Raw genomic sequence first — 14,947 nt, forward strand, 5'->3', positions numbered from 1 at the left:
CTGTCCATCTTTCTGGTACTTTTTGTTGATGCAGGTTCTTCCAATTCTTCTTTTGATTTTCTGGAGTCTATCTGTCTTTGATTGTTCATTCAGGTGGAAGAGTGTTTCTGCTGCAAATGTGGCTTCCAGTTTTATAACTATGTTGTAGTGCCTTATTTTGCATTTATGGACAGACTTTTTTTACTCTACGTGTACCAGGTTAATTTGTGCTTTAGCTAGTTTGTTTGTTCTTGTTATAATACTTTGGATACTATCTTCTTTGTTTTTGCTTTTATGGATAGACATTTTTTACTCTAGGTGGGTGAGAGTTCATCACCTTGGTGTAGTTCTGCTTCTTTTTCTGTTGCAATCTGTTATTAGCTTGACACTCATGGTTTGGTTTGGACAGCTCCTCCAGAGTCTGAAACCTTCCTGATATTCTAGTTCTTTCTTGAATTATAAACCAATTCTGTTGAGGATGATTCTTGAAAGAATTCTGTATATTGTGTCTAGGAGTGAGATTCCCCTGTAGTTGTTAGGGTCTGTTTTGTTTGCTTTTTTGTGTTGCAGATGGATGAGGGCTGCCATCCAGTGTTTTGGTAATTCTTTGATCTAGATATTTACAAGCTGTTGATGAATGGCGAATTTTTCTGGTCTTCCTGGATGTTGCCAGATATCTACAAAGGTCTGATCTTCTCCCACTGCTTTATAATTCATGTCAACCAGTGCTTGGTAGACTTCTTTTATTGTGTGAAGGTTGATGTTTTCTGGTGGTGTTGTTATTGGGGGTCCTGATGTCAAAGTTTACGAGTTCTGTCGATTCTTTGCAATTTTGGAGTTTGTTGAAATATTTAGTTATGTTGGAATATTCTGCGTTGTCTTTGTTGTTAAGAGCCAGATTATGATTTTTATCCTTCATTAATAGGGTTGGGAGTTCATATTTTTAGAGTTGTTTTATTAAGGTTTTGTGATAGTATCAACTGTGCTTTGTTAAATTCTTCTTCTATTGATTTCAGTATGTCTTTATGGTGTTGTCCTTTTATTTTCTTTAGAGTTCAGGTGGTTTCTTTCTTTGTTTTATTAGATTTTGGAAGGGTGTTTCTGATTTTTGGGACTGGTGTAATAGCCATGCTTGACGTTTCTTTTCCCCCTTCTTTTTTGCTTTGTTTAGGGGGCTTGTTTTTGTTGCTTCCTTTGGCGATTGAATTTAATTTTAATTTTGACTAAATAATGATCTGAGCCTGTGTCTACTCCTCTAAGGACTTTTATTGTGGATCCCTTTATAGTGTGTTTGTTCACAAAGACATGAACTAGTTGCCATTCTCCTTTATTGTAGTCAGGGTTTTTCCAGATTTTGAGTTTTAAAGATTTCCTCTTTAAATATGTGGATTTTGAGATTAAGTTGTGGTTTCTGCAGAGATGGATAAGTCTCTCTGTCAGTTTTCATATGATCTGTTTTGGGCGGGCTATTTTCCGAAGATGTTGCGGTATCTTCTTTCTCTGCCTAGTTGAGCACTGAAGTCTCCAATTAGTTGTTTAATGTAATTTTTGGGGTTGTTATTTATGGTTTGGTCGAATAGTTTCCAGAAATTTTCTGTTTCTTTATGGTCTTTTGGAGATTTGTTTCTATTATTGGTCGGACATTGGCATTTATTAGGATGTAGATTTTATTAGATGCAGAGATATTTTTGGGAAAAAAGAATTCCTAACATCCTAAGTTGATGTAAAATCTTGTTTCAAATATATATATATATATTTTTTTTTCCAAAAAGAAAAAAAATATAATAATGAATGGGGTTTTGCCATTTTAATAGTTATGTTGAATGTTATTTTATATTATAGTTATGAAAGCTTTTTTGTTTTCAGGGAATTACTCTTAAATAATAACATGTTACGAGCCCTGCCATATGAGCTGGGTAAATTATTCCAACTACAAATACTGGGGTTAGCGGGAAACCCTCTCAGTAAAGAGTGCCTAAAATTGTATGGCGAACCTAATGGGACCCAGAAGTTACTTACATATCTGCTGGACAGCTTACAAGGTAAGTTACCATTTATATTTCGTATTATCCAGTATTATTTTAAAGTGTACTCTTAAAAAAATAATTTATTTTTTGTAAATTTAATTTAATTCAATTTTTTTTTCATTTTGACAAACCGTAGACCATGTTTAACACTTTTCATAGCATACTTCTCCTTCCTTTCCTTCAAATACTTTTGAAGTCTTTCACTGGCCTTATTACTTATAGATTTTTTTTATTATAATTTTTTTTTGTTTTAAATTTATGTATCATCTTAAGTTTTAACATATAATTTACGAAACTTATTAATTTACATACGGTGTGGCAGTATCTCAGTAAAGAAATTACTTGAAGAGAAAACAGAAAAAATGCCTGCTTTTATATAATTTAAATTTTGCAATGATTGCTATCCTTTGAGGGAAATAAAGTATAATGGTAAAATTGCTTGATTGAGCCAGGTTCCCTGAACAAGTTATTTAAAAAGTAATCAATCTACATGCTGTACGTATATTTTTATTTAATTACAATTAGTAATAGCTTTCTGCTTAATACTGTGTCATTATACGTTAACTAGCCTTTTTAGAATTACAGTTAGAGAAAAATTATTTATTATTTATTTTATTAATAAAACACAAATATTTATAAAAATGGGTTTATTTAATGAAAGTGTTTGTAAGCTAAGATTATCATAGTAACATTTATAGCATAGATTTTACAGAGGAATTCATCTTAAAAACATATTTTTGGTTTTTTATTCTTAATTAATATTAGAAAATTATTTGTAATAACATAAATCAGTGTTCATAACCTGTATTTAAAACAAGATAGCACGGCTTTTTATTATTTATAAATAACATGTTATTTACAGCCCATAAATAAAATCTTATACAAATATTATGTTTCAGTTTTAAAAACACATTAGGTTAATATGAATACGCATGTAAACAAATGAAACAGTAAATTTGCATAAGTAAACAGAGCTGCTACATTGTCATCATCCTTCTAGTTAATGACTGCAATTAACAAATAGTGTTATTATTGTGAAAAATATGTAAAGAGAAAGGCAAGATCTTATCTTTAAAATTATGTATAACATTTCTGTTGACATAATTCATAACATAAACGTGAATAAGTGTCGACATAACAACAGATTCATTTATGAGTTGAGATTCACATCACCGAGATCAACAGTTTTAGGGTTAAATGAATTATTATTATTATTATGTACTACTTCAAGAATTTCTTCTTGAAGCTATCAAAGGTTTTAAATACTATTTGGATAGTTAGCCAACAGAGAACAGGAAAATTGGTGAAGAGGTAGGTAGTGTTATAGAATGAAAGAAATTTCTATCAGACCGTCAGAGGACTAGTGTGTAAACAAGAAGTTCCAAAAAAACAAAAGAAGTCTTAGACAAGATTATTTTTTGGTAATTCAGTCAGATGTGGTTCTGATTGATTGGCAAGAGGACAGTAGGATAGTAAACTAAACTGTGAGGGAGATGAAATTTCTTGGAAGTACACCAAGCACGATAAAGTGGGATTGTTTGAGGAGAATAGGGAGAGCAAGACTAAACAGAAATGTTAAGAGAATGAGAAATAAAATAGAGCATTGAAAATGTTGAATCAGGCAATAAATGGAAAGAGATCACATGATCACAAGAGAAAGACCAAAGGAAAGATGGTTAGATAAAGAGAATGTTGCAAGTAGAGGTATAAAGGTAGAAAAAAAATGGTGGAGGGTCTTTTATATCATTATTATTTTGATAGCCGTAAGAGATGTAATAAAGTGTTACCATTTTTAATTGTTTTAACTTAAACCGTGTATTGTGAAGAATATTGAGAAGTCAGTTCAACACTACAATTTTTCCCAGATTATTTCTGTTTGTTACAGCACCAGTATAGTTTAACAAAAAGAACCATGATTTACTACAAAATTGGCTAATTTATTGACAACATTAGATTTTTTCTGATCATTGTTTATCATTGTCAACTTTTGGAAAGGAGAGTTTATTTGTAAAAATTGGTTAGTGTTATTTTAATTTTATTTTATTTACATTACATTATATTATATGCATATTTCTTATAAGCATAAATTTCTGTATCGTCCAAAAACAGTCTGCAAATTAGGAGTTTAAAAAAAATATCAATAATATTTTGACTAGGCATTATTAAGTTTTTGATTATGATTTTTTTTTTCTGTGTTTGTTTACAACAATTGGTGATAAAAATTATTTAGAATTACAAAATTTCAAATGATAAATGGAATTTGAAAACTTATGTCAGGATGTTTTGAGTTTCGCTAGTGATCATTTTCACTATTCTGTTTACACACCCTAACATCAATTGATGTTACTGCTGGCAGGTTTTAATTTTTTATTTAAGCAGATACTTATTTTTGATGCGACTGAAAAGTATTGGGTTTGAATTATGTCTATTCATTTAGTGTAAAATTTTTGTTCATTAATGTATTCCATCATGCTCAAATGTGTTTTTGTTATGTGCGGAATGTTAAAGTTGTGTAGAATTGTGATAGATTTTTTATTTTGATATCTAAAATGATTGCCAAATTATTAGCTAATCCACTCAATTATAGACCAACTGTCATTGACTACAACCTTATATTCTACGTTTGAAAGATGTTGACACACAACCGTACGCTAAAATGAACAATAAAATTCAAATTCGGATCAACTTTTAATTAACTAAATTCTAAATGCATATCTGCGTTATTTAAAAAAACTAAAAAAAGAATAATCAGTTATGCTCAGGTGGCATCAGTTACTGAAGGCTGAACAAGAGAGGCTGAAACATTATAAAGTGAGTTTTAAAAACATATTATTTATTCAATTTAGTTTGGTTTTTGTAATTTAAAAATGTTATAGTTTTAAATAACAGCATGACACTATTTCTACAGGGATTGATAGCAGCACATTCATTGCCTATGTGTTATTTTAAGGCACTATTGCTAATAGTTGTTATATTGCTTACAGTTGTATTTTTTTTTTTTTTTTTTTTTTTTTACTATAATGAGTCTGGATCTGTTAACATTTTCCTATATTAATTTCTTAAATTGATTTTTTTTATTAGAAATTTGTAAATTAATATTCTTTTTATAGATTTTTTTAAAGAGTTTAAAGGGAAAGATGTTTTACATATTTATTTGTGTATTATTCTTTTACATAGTGTCATACAAGAAAACTACCTGACTTTTACTCTCTTGAGTGGTGCATTATTATTAAAAAATTAAAATTAAACAAAAAATTGAATATTTTGAAATCGAGAAAGATAGCAATGAATTTTATGATTATAAATAATGTTTTCATTTCACAATTTGTGACAGACATTTTATTGGTGTATATAGTGATTGTGCTTCTGTGAACTGTCAACATTTACAATTCATATCAACAGTTCTTCATTTATTTAATTCATATAATTCTTTTAAAATATTTGTTATAGCTGAGTTTTTTTTTTAAGAGAATTGTTTCTTCTCAGACTTGAAAATGTTGTGTTTCCTTATCAGTTAGTTGAATTGTGATGGCTTTCGTTTCAATATCTTTACAGTCAAAAATTAACACTAATTGATTGAAGTTAATTGCACGTGTCATGGAACTTCTGTTTACATTAACATATGATATTCAGAATTACAATGCATTTATAGATCATGTTATACTTTGCTTATTTATTATAGTATGTTTGTATTCATTTAAAAATGGATATTAGTAATTGATTTACCAAACAAAATAGAATTGTATTAGAGTTGAAAAAAAGTAGTAAATGAACTGTAGGACCAGAATATGATATAAAATAAATACAAATAATGTAGAGTGTTATTAATAATAATTGTAATATAATCACTGACTAGCCTTCAGTTGTTGGTATTTTATCTGATAGCAGATTAACAATGTAACAGATGAGTTTGGTCATGGGCACTTTCCGTGTTATTTAAAAATTTATTATTCTATAAGAAATAGTTTTTAAAAAATTATTAATAATAATATATGAAATGTATTAATTATACTACGAGTTCAGCTTTATACAAGTTGTTGAGGTTTTTTATTACCTTTTTAGAAAAGTAAAGGAAACAAAACTGAAATATCGTGCAAATAAATATTATACCTATTATAAAATAGTAATAATAATTATTAATGTAAAAAAAAATCTGTCTTGAAATATGAGGAAAGGGTGCAGAAGGATTGCTTGTTTGAAATAAAAGAATGGTGGAGCATGAGAGGATAAAAATAAGTATTGAGAGAAGTACAGCAAGTGCCACAACTAAAAAAAGATGGCAGGAGAATGATAAATTTCTGGAGCAAGGAGTTGGAAACAGTAAATTCAAATATTTGAGTACTGGGATCAAAAATTAAGGTGATGATTTTTCATACAGGTGATGAAAAATTAAGGCAGAAGTTAGGAAGGAGGACACTAATGGTTTTTACTAAGTATAAAATGTCAAGATATCAAAAAAAGTATAAGGGCTTATGCAAAAGATTTTTTCAGTATTATGATTGATAAGACAAAATTAAATCACAGTAAGAATGAAAAGGTATAGTGGAATGTGGAGAAATTACGGGGATAAAATTATGAAGAAAAAACTGAGATATATTAGTGTTAAATGATAATAGATAATAGTATAATTTAATTTAATATGTGTTGGAACTGGTAAGTGAAAAGAGATCTAAAAAAAAAACAAAGAATATGGTGTAATAATAATAATAATACAATGAAAAGATGATAATTGAAAAGTAGGACAAAGATATGTTGGGAAAGATGTTTATTTGGATTTTTGTTGATGAATGCTGAAAGAACAAAAGAAAATAGAAGTCATTTCTTGATTGCCAAACCCATAAACTTGTTTTGTGGGGTTTTATAGTAATGATTCTGTTTTAAATTTATAAAAAATGATTTAAAATTGCTAAAGTTTAAGAATTAAGAAATTTTTTAACACTACATATTTATTTTGTACTTCAAATAAAGAACATAATAATATAATTTAACCCTGAATGAACATCTCTATTCAGTGCTTTTAAAAATAATAGTAACACCTCTTGTACTTTATTTCTAAAATGAAAAAGTATGTATTTATGTTTTGTAAATATATCCAGCTTACTTGAAAAATTTTATTTAAGAAAAGACTGTAGTTTTTTTTTATTCAGGCTATTTAGCTGATTCATTCATTAATTTTCTCCATCCTTAAGATAAATATATAAAAATATTTAAAGGTTATTAAAAAAAATACAGCAACAAGAAACCACATAAAAATAGTTATTTTACACTTTACAGTGCCATAATGTAAAGTTATCAACAATTTCTTGAAAAATGCCAGATATTATGTATTATCTCCTATTTTTTATTGCTTGTAATAAATTTCTTTCTTTTTATTCTCTGAAATCGTTTTACATTTAATTCATTATTAGATGTATAAATAAATGTCCACAGACAGATTTTTGCACTAACTTTGTTAGATGAACGATTTTATTTACCGTCTTTGATAGAAATTTTATTTTCTTTGTTACTTTGTGGCCATTATAACAAATAGGACTATTGATGTTGATGTGATTTTGGGTGAACTATGAATAACAGAATAATGAGGAATCCAAAGTTGATGTAAACAATACTGTTGAATATCCTTTGTGCATGGAGTTTGAAAATACTACAAATGGTTTTTCAGTTTATCAGCATTGTATTTTGTGTACTGTATGAATTTAATAAAGATGTTTCAAAAATTAATTTAATGTTAGAATCATGCCTCTAACTACACAGTTACTAATAAACCTCTGTCTAACTTATACTAAAAATAGTCAGAAACTGAATTCAGTCTAATTTAATTGTATTAACAATATTTTTTTTTACTTTATGCAAAGACATAGATTGTTATGTTACCATACAATATAACTATGATTAATAATAGAGGCACTGAAAACAACTGTAAAAAAAATTAAAGCATTGATGTAAGATTAAAAATGGATACTTTTATGTAAATTTCACCATAAACTCCCATGGGAAAAACATCACAAATTTGTGTTAATTTGGTTTTGATACATTTATACCCTGAATAATAGTAATGAAAAATATAACTACATCTGAATTAAGGATAGCAGTGAGGGAACATAGAGGTCGAGGATTTGATCTTTCTCTTTGGAAATGAGAAAAAATTTAAAAAATGAGTAATTTCTGAAGTCTTTTTGAGAAAATAATTCTGTTGGCAAAAAAATTATAATTGTTTTAAAATGAGAAAAAATTGTGTTCTATTTTTAATATTGTGCACCGGGGATGAAAGTAGTTTTCAGTTTTGCCGGTAGAGTGGATTGTCGGTCTCATTTATACTCTGTATACGTTTTACGTGGTTTTTTTTTTTGTATTGTTAATTTTAATATGTGTGTTATAAGCATTTTTTCTAACGCAAAAGTTAAATAAGCAGTTTACGTTAATAACAAAAATAAATTTTTTCCCTTTTTTTTTTTTTAGTTACGTACGGTTGTTTTTTCTTTAAATATAAAACGCCAACTGTTGACTGACTGCGCAACCATAAATTTACTTTTAACGACTAATTTTCGCGTATTAAAAAGAAATAACGAGGATTTAATTTTTTTTTTTTTTTTTATAATTGATGTCGATGTTTCTTCAAATTTGTATTAGCGTTATTCACAAATCAAAATTCGTTTTTAGTATTTCTTGTTTTATTCATGTTTATTCATGTGTTCAAGTAGTAAGGATGCTGATTTTTTTCTATCTTAAATTAAATAGAAATAAATTATTTTCTATACTTGCTGAAATTATAAAATGTCGAATAGTTTCTTAATTTTATTTATTGAGAATTAAGAGTGTAAAAAAAATTGTGGCAGCGGTGGGATTCGAACCCACGCCCTTACGGACTGGTGCCTAAAACCAGCGCCTTAGACCACTCGGCCACGCTACCTCTGGTTCACTTCGCGCCATTTATGTGGTATTTCATATAAAGTGATTTTATCATTTTGTTCAGGCAGCAAAATTCCTTTGTCATCGTTCGTTTAGTTTCATTACTTACTAGTGGTTTTTAGGGCGCTGTCTTATGATTCTCGCGGAAGTAATCTTGTCAGTTGTCATAATAATTTTTTTCTTTAATTTACGCTTAGGAAATAATTAAAATTTAACATAATACATTTAGTAATAAAACTTTTTTTTTAATGGAGAATTGCTATATAATAAAATAAAAATATCCGTATAAGGTTGTTAAATATCTGTGTAAACCCCGGTTCAAGATAGTGTTCTTAATACTTTTCAGGTTAATGGATTAAGTTTAGTATTTAATATAGGCCACATTTCCAAATTTAGTGCTGCTACGGAAAACAAAGGGGTCTGTTTGTGGCATTTGCTTTAAAGACAAGGTAAACCTCTGATTAAAACAGCTTATAGAAGTGGTTCTCCAACTTTTTACCAGCTATCTCTCTCCGCTCACCCTATTCAACATTGCTATGTGGTCAGCTACCTGCATGCGTATATTTAGTTTTTTTTTTTTTAAGTAACGAAGTAAGGGTAATTTTAAGAGCATGTACCTATTCTCTGATTTAAGGTTTAATTTTTCATTTTACAAAATAAGCAAAGAAAAAATTAATTATTTCTGATCATTTTTCCATCTTTTTATCGATCATTACAACGTATTACGATTAACTGGGTAATTCGTGCTCGAGCTTAAACAAGTGACCACTAGTTACGGGATTGATAAACGACATGCTAAACATGCCCGAGCTGAATATCAAGCATACTTGTGGTTCATCCTCTGTTATCTTGTCTACTATTGAGCGATCAACAATTTTTTTTAAATACCACTTGCCACTGTTTACGAAATTAATAAGGTAAGTAAGTGAATTGTAATAAATAATATATAAAATGGCATTTAAAAAAAAAAACATAATTACATTTGTAAGGTCAGCGGCTGTAAGAAAGCTTTCCAAATTTTTACTCTTATGATTCGAAATTAAAATAAGAAAATAATTTCGCAATTCGAAAAAAAAAAACAGTTGTCAGATCTATCAAAGTTAGAGTATTATGAAATATTTTGATTGAAACAAGTAGATAGTTAAAAATTAATCACAATAAAATCCACATTTCAAATTACGTATTAGTCTACCTGCTGTTTATTCCCATATGTACCGTACCCTGCTGTTGAACGTGATTTTTTATTTATATATTTTTTTAACAAATTTTCATTAAAAAAAAATTTAATACAAATAACTATTCATTTAAAATACGATTCACAATTTACGTTTTCATCACACAGAAAACATTTAAAAATATTATTTTAGTTATTGTATCTCCACCTTTATTAATTTTACTTTAGTTGAGCCCAGAGACTTTTGTTTCGCTTTGTTTTCGCTTTTTTTTAAACTTGTAAGAAACTAAGATTTTGATACACTATTCTGGACAATTCATAAAAGCGTTAATTGTTTTATAAACCTCATATTCATTGATTTTATTTCATTCATATTTTGATTCTAATACAGTCGAATACGAAATACAGTCGCTCACGAAATGGTGTTTGTAGCCATTTCCAAGAATAGCAAGCATCTGGCCAGTTTTACTAATTTAAAAATTAAGGATTGAAGTGGTTTCTTCTCGCCTTCTCTGTATCTATATTTTTAATTCAAAATAATGTATTAAACCGTGAAATAAGTATATATTATAATCAATAATTCTGCTTTTTCTATTTGCATCCACTTGATAAGTTACAGTTTTTTTATCAGATTGGAGTTAGACAGGCGCCGTTTACCGTTTGCCATTATATTTTATTCTGTGCTATTTTTTTCCGTTTTTGTAATTATATTATGTATTTTCATCTTTTAACATATTTGTTTTTTAATCGATGTTTACATCTGCATGAACTTTATAATAATAAAATTAACTTTTCCGTTAAACGGCTGATAAAATGACTTTTATTTCTGTCTATTAAACTTTCCTTTAAATTTCATGTCAAAGCTTTCAAAAGTAAACTTATACAACGCCCCTGTGTACTTGGTCGGGTTTCTACATCTTCCTTCTAGTACTTGTCATCAATCTTCTTCCCTTCTAATTCTCTTTTTTATCATTATTATTTTAAACTCCTTTAACAGTCGTTTTTACTCAGGTCTACAATATTATTTGTTTTCTTGAAAATACTATCGGCGCGTCAAAAACCCGAACTTTGGTATTTTCAAAGTAACAAAGCTTTTTTTTAATGAAGACGGATGTAATTTTTTTAAGGTTTCATTGAAATGTTGTTCGATGTCGAATACTTCTAAAAACGTAATAAACTCGGAATTGTTAATTTTAGTTTACAGCAATTTATAAGAATTCAATATTGAGGTTAACCCCGACGAATTCAGTTCATTTACATATGCGCGTATGTAAAATTAGCGTATCGTAAAACAATTTTTATTAACTTCTTAGCGTCAATTTGTCGATTATGTGTACTTTACTGTTAATAGCTTTATAAGATTTAGATCGATTTTAATTTTTCCCGAATTGATTTAATACAGTACTAAATTTATGTCGGCTATTATAATTATATTTAATGTGATTTGTTTGAACTGCTTTCGAGTTAGAGTAGAATTAATTGAAAAATTATATATAGTTTATTCGTATACAGCAAAACAAATTGTAACGTTGAAAGTTAGACGTAAGCGATTACAATTTATGATCGATTCTATACTGAATCGATAATGTAACTTAGTTATAATTATAATGAAATAATTGATGTAGATGACAGTAGTAGTATGTTGCGGGTGCGGCCAGGCGGTCAGGCGTGGTGACCTGTTTGAGCGGGCGATTCTGATTCGCTTGTGTCAAGCTTTCACCGTATTTTTTGTTTTAATTGTTTTTTTTTTTTTACTCTGGCTGCTACCGCTGTTTTTTGTTGTGTTGTTAGAAAGTACAATCAACAGAGGGGAAAATTGTCCTAAAAGAATAACGTTTTATTACGTTATTGTTTTTATTTTGTTTTGTTTTTCGTAAACTCACTGTCGTATTTAGCGCCTTAATGGCAAAGTACGCTCATAATATTTTTTTTTACTGGAAAGAACTTTCTTATTCTGAATTTCCTTCTCTCTTTTTTCATCGGACATCTATTCTCTATTGTTTTTAAACAATTTGTAATTCATTATGAAACCTCTACAGAGTTGATTGTGTTAGGTTTTTTTACAAAAATAAGTTATGTTACTTAATACTGTTTGTCATAGTCTTTCTCGTAGCTATGACAGATGTAAAGCGTCTGAATGCAAGCAAGCGTGCCAGTAAAAGTTGGATTTTATTAAGCCTAATGACATTTATTATATTGTTGTGAACAGAATGAACGTCTTCCTTAGATCGCGTTGAATATCACCTGCATTTCATCGGGTTTGATATAATGGTATGAAACGGTAAATTTGAAAACTTCTTTTAAAAAAAAAATTTTTGTGTGTATATATATATATATATATATATATATATTAATTTCTAGCCTCCATCCCCTGTCTAGGTGGAACTGTTTTTTTTTAACGTTCAGAATGCACTTTAAACGAAATATTTAATCGAATAAAATTTAAATATATCTTCTATTCCTTACAGGTTAAAATTCGTTTATCAGTTTTTGAAATCTGTTTACGTTCGTTTAGAAAACCTCTTATAAAAATACTAAAAATAAACAGTTCAACGTAAAAACTCGTAAATATTTCATCAAATTTGGAGGATACGGTAATTTTTTTTTGTATGAGAGGAAAAACATTTTTTGAATTTTTAAGAGGTTTTAAATTATCCACGATAGGTTTACTAATCGAACATCAGACAGGAAAGAGTTCCCATTGATCGTTCCGTACACCGACCAGAAGCCACCTTCTCACCGAGGATAAGATCGCTTCAGTTCTTGCATCCTCGGAATAGACCTTTCAAGGCCACTAATATACTACAACTTAAATACGCTTTTTGACATTTATGTTCACCGAGCTGCCGTCTTAATTCTTAGTTGTTTGAAGTTTTTTCCACAATTTTATGTGTGAGATTTGGGACTGTTTTTTACCGTATCGTTTGAGGTTGGTGTTCACGTAGGTTTTTACACAAAATGTATAGGTAAATTTTGCGTATTGACGTTTTAAATCCATATTTGGCTTATCTTGTCTAAAGGATAAGGAGGCTTGGCTTATCCAAACATTAGTAATTAGAGCTTAACAGGAAATACAGTTTTCCCGCATACGTCCTCAGGCACCTGTCTCCTGCAATGAGGTACTGGCTTTACAGGTCGTATTATTTTTTTTTATTAAAAAGTCACCTAATGACAAATAACAGACTCATAAAGGAACATTCTCCTCCACAGTCTAATTGCGTAGCGTGTGAATCCAATTGAGATGTAAAAGTATCCAGATGTAAATTGAAAAGTATCCTGTTGAATGTAAACTGTTCAGCCCTATTTCCAAAGAAGGGGATGAACGGGAGAAAACCTGGTTAGCTTTATGTGTGTGTGCGCGTGCGTGCGATCGAACGTTCGATGTTGTTCTCTTTAAACCATTTTTTGGGGTTATGACTTAGAATAGTCGTTGGTATTGGTGTGTTCGGTTCAGGCTATACTGTGTATTTAAACTTTATAATGTTTTCTCTACGATCGCTTTACTCTTGAACGGAGCTGAGGTGCTTATCGGGCGAAGCCGGATTTTCCATCCTTTAATAACCTTTATATCGCGCAGAAAAGTCGATAAATTTCAGTGAAATGGTTGGTGACGTTTTATAATCTGTCGTATATTAATTGGAAAATTATATTCAGTTTTATTTTTTTAATCGCCAATTACAATTATTGTGTTTATAAGCCCTAAACGGTTTAAAGAACGTTGTTTTATTTGAAAAAAAAAAAAATAATGTAATTATAAAATAGTTTTTTCTTGTTTAATTTACCTTAAATTATTTACTTGTGGAAATTATTTAGAATCATAAAAAACATTACCGGCGGCATAAACAATAATTTAAGAGATATAGTCCTCCGTATCTTTCCATTTATATGCAAATTATTTTACGTAATTTAAACAAAATAATATAATATGACAGCTTTTTATTTAAAAAACAGAAAGAATGGAATGTTTTGTTCAAGTCAACCGCTAAGTCGTTAAAATATCTTTTATTTAATAAAAATCGAAGTAGTTTGTTCCCATAACGATATGTTAAAAGATCGTGTCGCTTGTTTTAGATGGGCCGTTCTACAATCGTCGGTAGGATTGTATAATAATTATAGTAAATTATTACGAAGCTGTTGTGACGTTGTCATACGATACGTGCCGCGCTAAACGTGGCAACACCGTACTCGATGTCAAATTTCCATTGTATAATAGTATTCAACGCTAAACACGTTTTTAGTCCACGTGGATCGGGACGTGTCTGGAAGATTTTAGAATACAAAATAGAAGACTGAAGCTGTTTATAGCGTTTCAGACATGCGTTATTGTTTTGAATACGTAATAGAGCGTGAAAATTTAAACGTGACATTGTATTAAGTGAAATCTTGCCGTTTTTTTTTTTTATGAAATAAGTCTCTGATTTTACTAAATATATATTTCAGTCTTTTTATACAACAAAAAAAGACATTTTGGTATTCGGTTATTTAGATAAATCAGTCGATCAGTTAATTGACATTTTTTGTCGTCATACTTGATAAAATAAATAGTTAACTAACTAATGACTTTTTCTCCTTTAAATTTTAAAATAATTTTGTATATTAGTTCCCCTTCAACTCTATTTACATTGAACTTATTTGTTGTCGATTTATATGTACTATATTTATATGAGTGAGTTTTATGGTAATTTTCTTCTTCACCTCTGTAATAGATAATAATTGTAATAAATAGTAGACTTGATAAGGCAGTGTATTGTTTTTTCCCCCGGTATTTCGATGGCTTTTTTGTTTCATACTACGAGTAATAATGGGGACGCGTGAATCGAAAATTTTAATTCGCCTTGACGGCCCTACTGTCTGAACG

At 29.1% G+C, this 14,947-nt stretch overlaps 1 protein-coding gene and 1 non-coding gene across 4 annotated transcripts in view; one reads left to right on the plus strand and one right to left on the minus strand.

Annotated features, from left to right (window-relative positions):
• Positions 1-14,947, plus strand: part of twin (CCR4-NOT transcription complex subunit 6-like twin) — a 654,848-nt gene that overhangs the window by 31,035 nt on the left and 608,866 nt on the right. For all 3 annotated transcript variants that reach the window (XM_075357822.1, XM_075357815.1, XM_075357830.1), the window contains one exon: positions 1,846-2,021. In XM_075357822.1, coding sequence (XP_075213937.1) covers positions 1,846-2,021 — 176 coding nt within the window. The remainder of the gene's footprint in view (positions 1-1,845; positions 2,022-14,947) is intronic.
• TRNAL-UAG (transfer RNA leucine (anticodon UAG)) lies at positions 8,837-8,916 on the minus strand. The gene has a single exon. It is a non-coding gene; the product is annotated as a tRNA-Leu (tRNA).

This window comes from Lycorma delicatula, chromosome 1 (assembly GCF_047948215.1).
Source record: "Lycorma delicatula isolate Av1 chromosome 1, ASM4794821v1, whole genome shotgun sequence".
In the NCBI taxonomy this organism is placed as follows: Eukaryota; Metazoa; Arthropoda; class Insecta; order Hemiptera; family Fulgoridae; genus Lycorma; species Lycorma delicatula.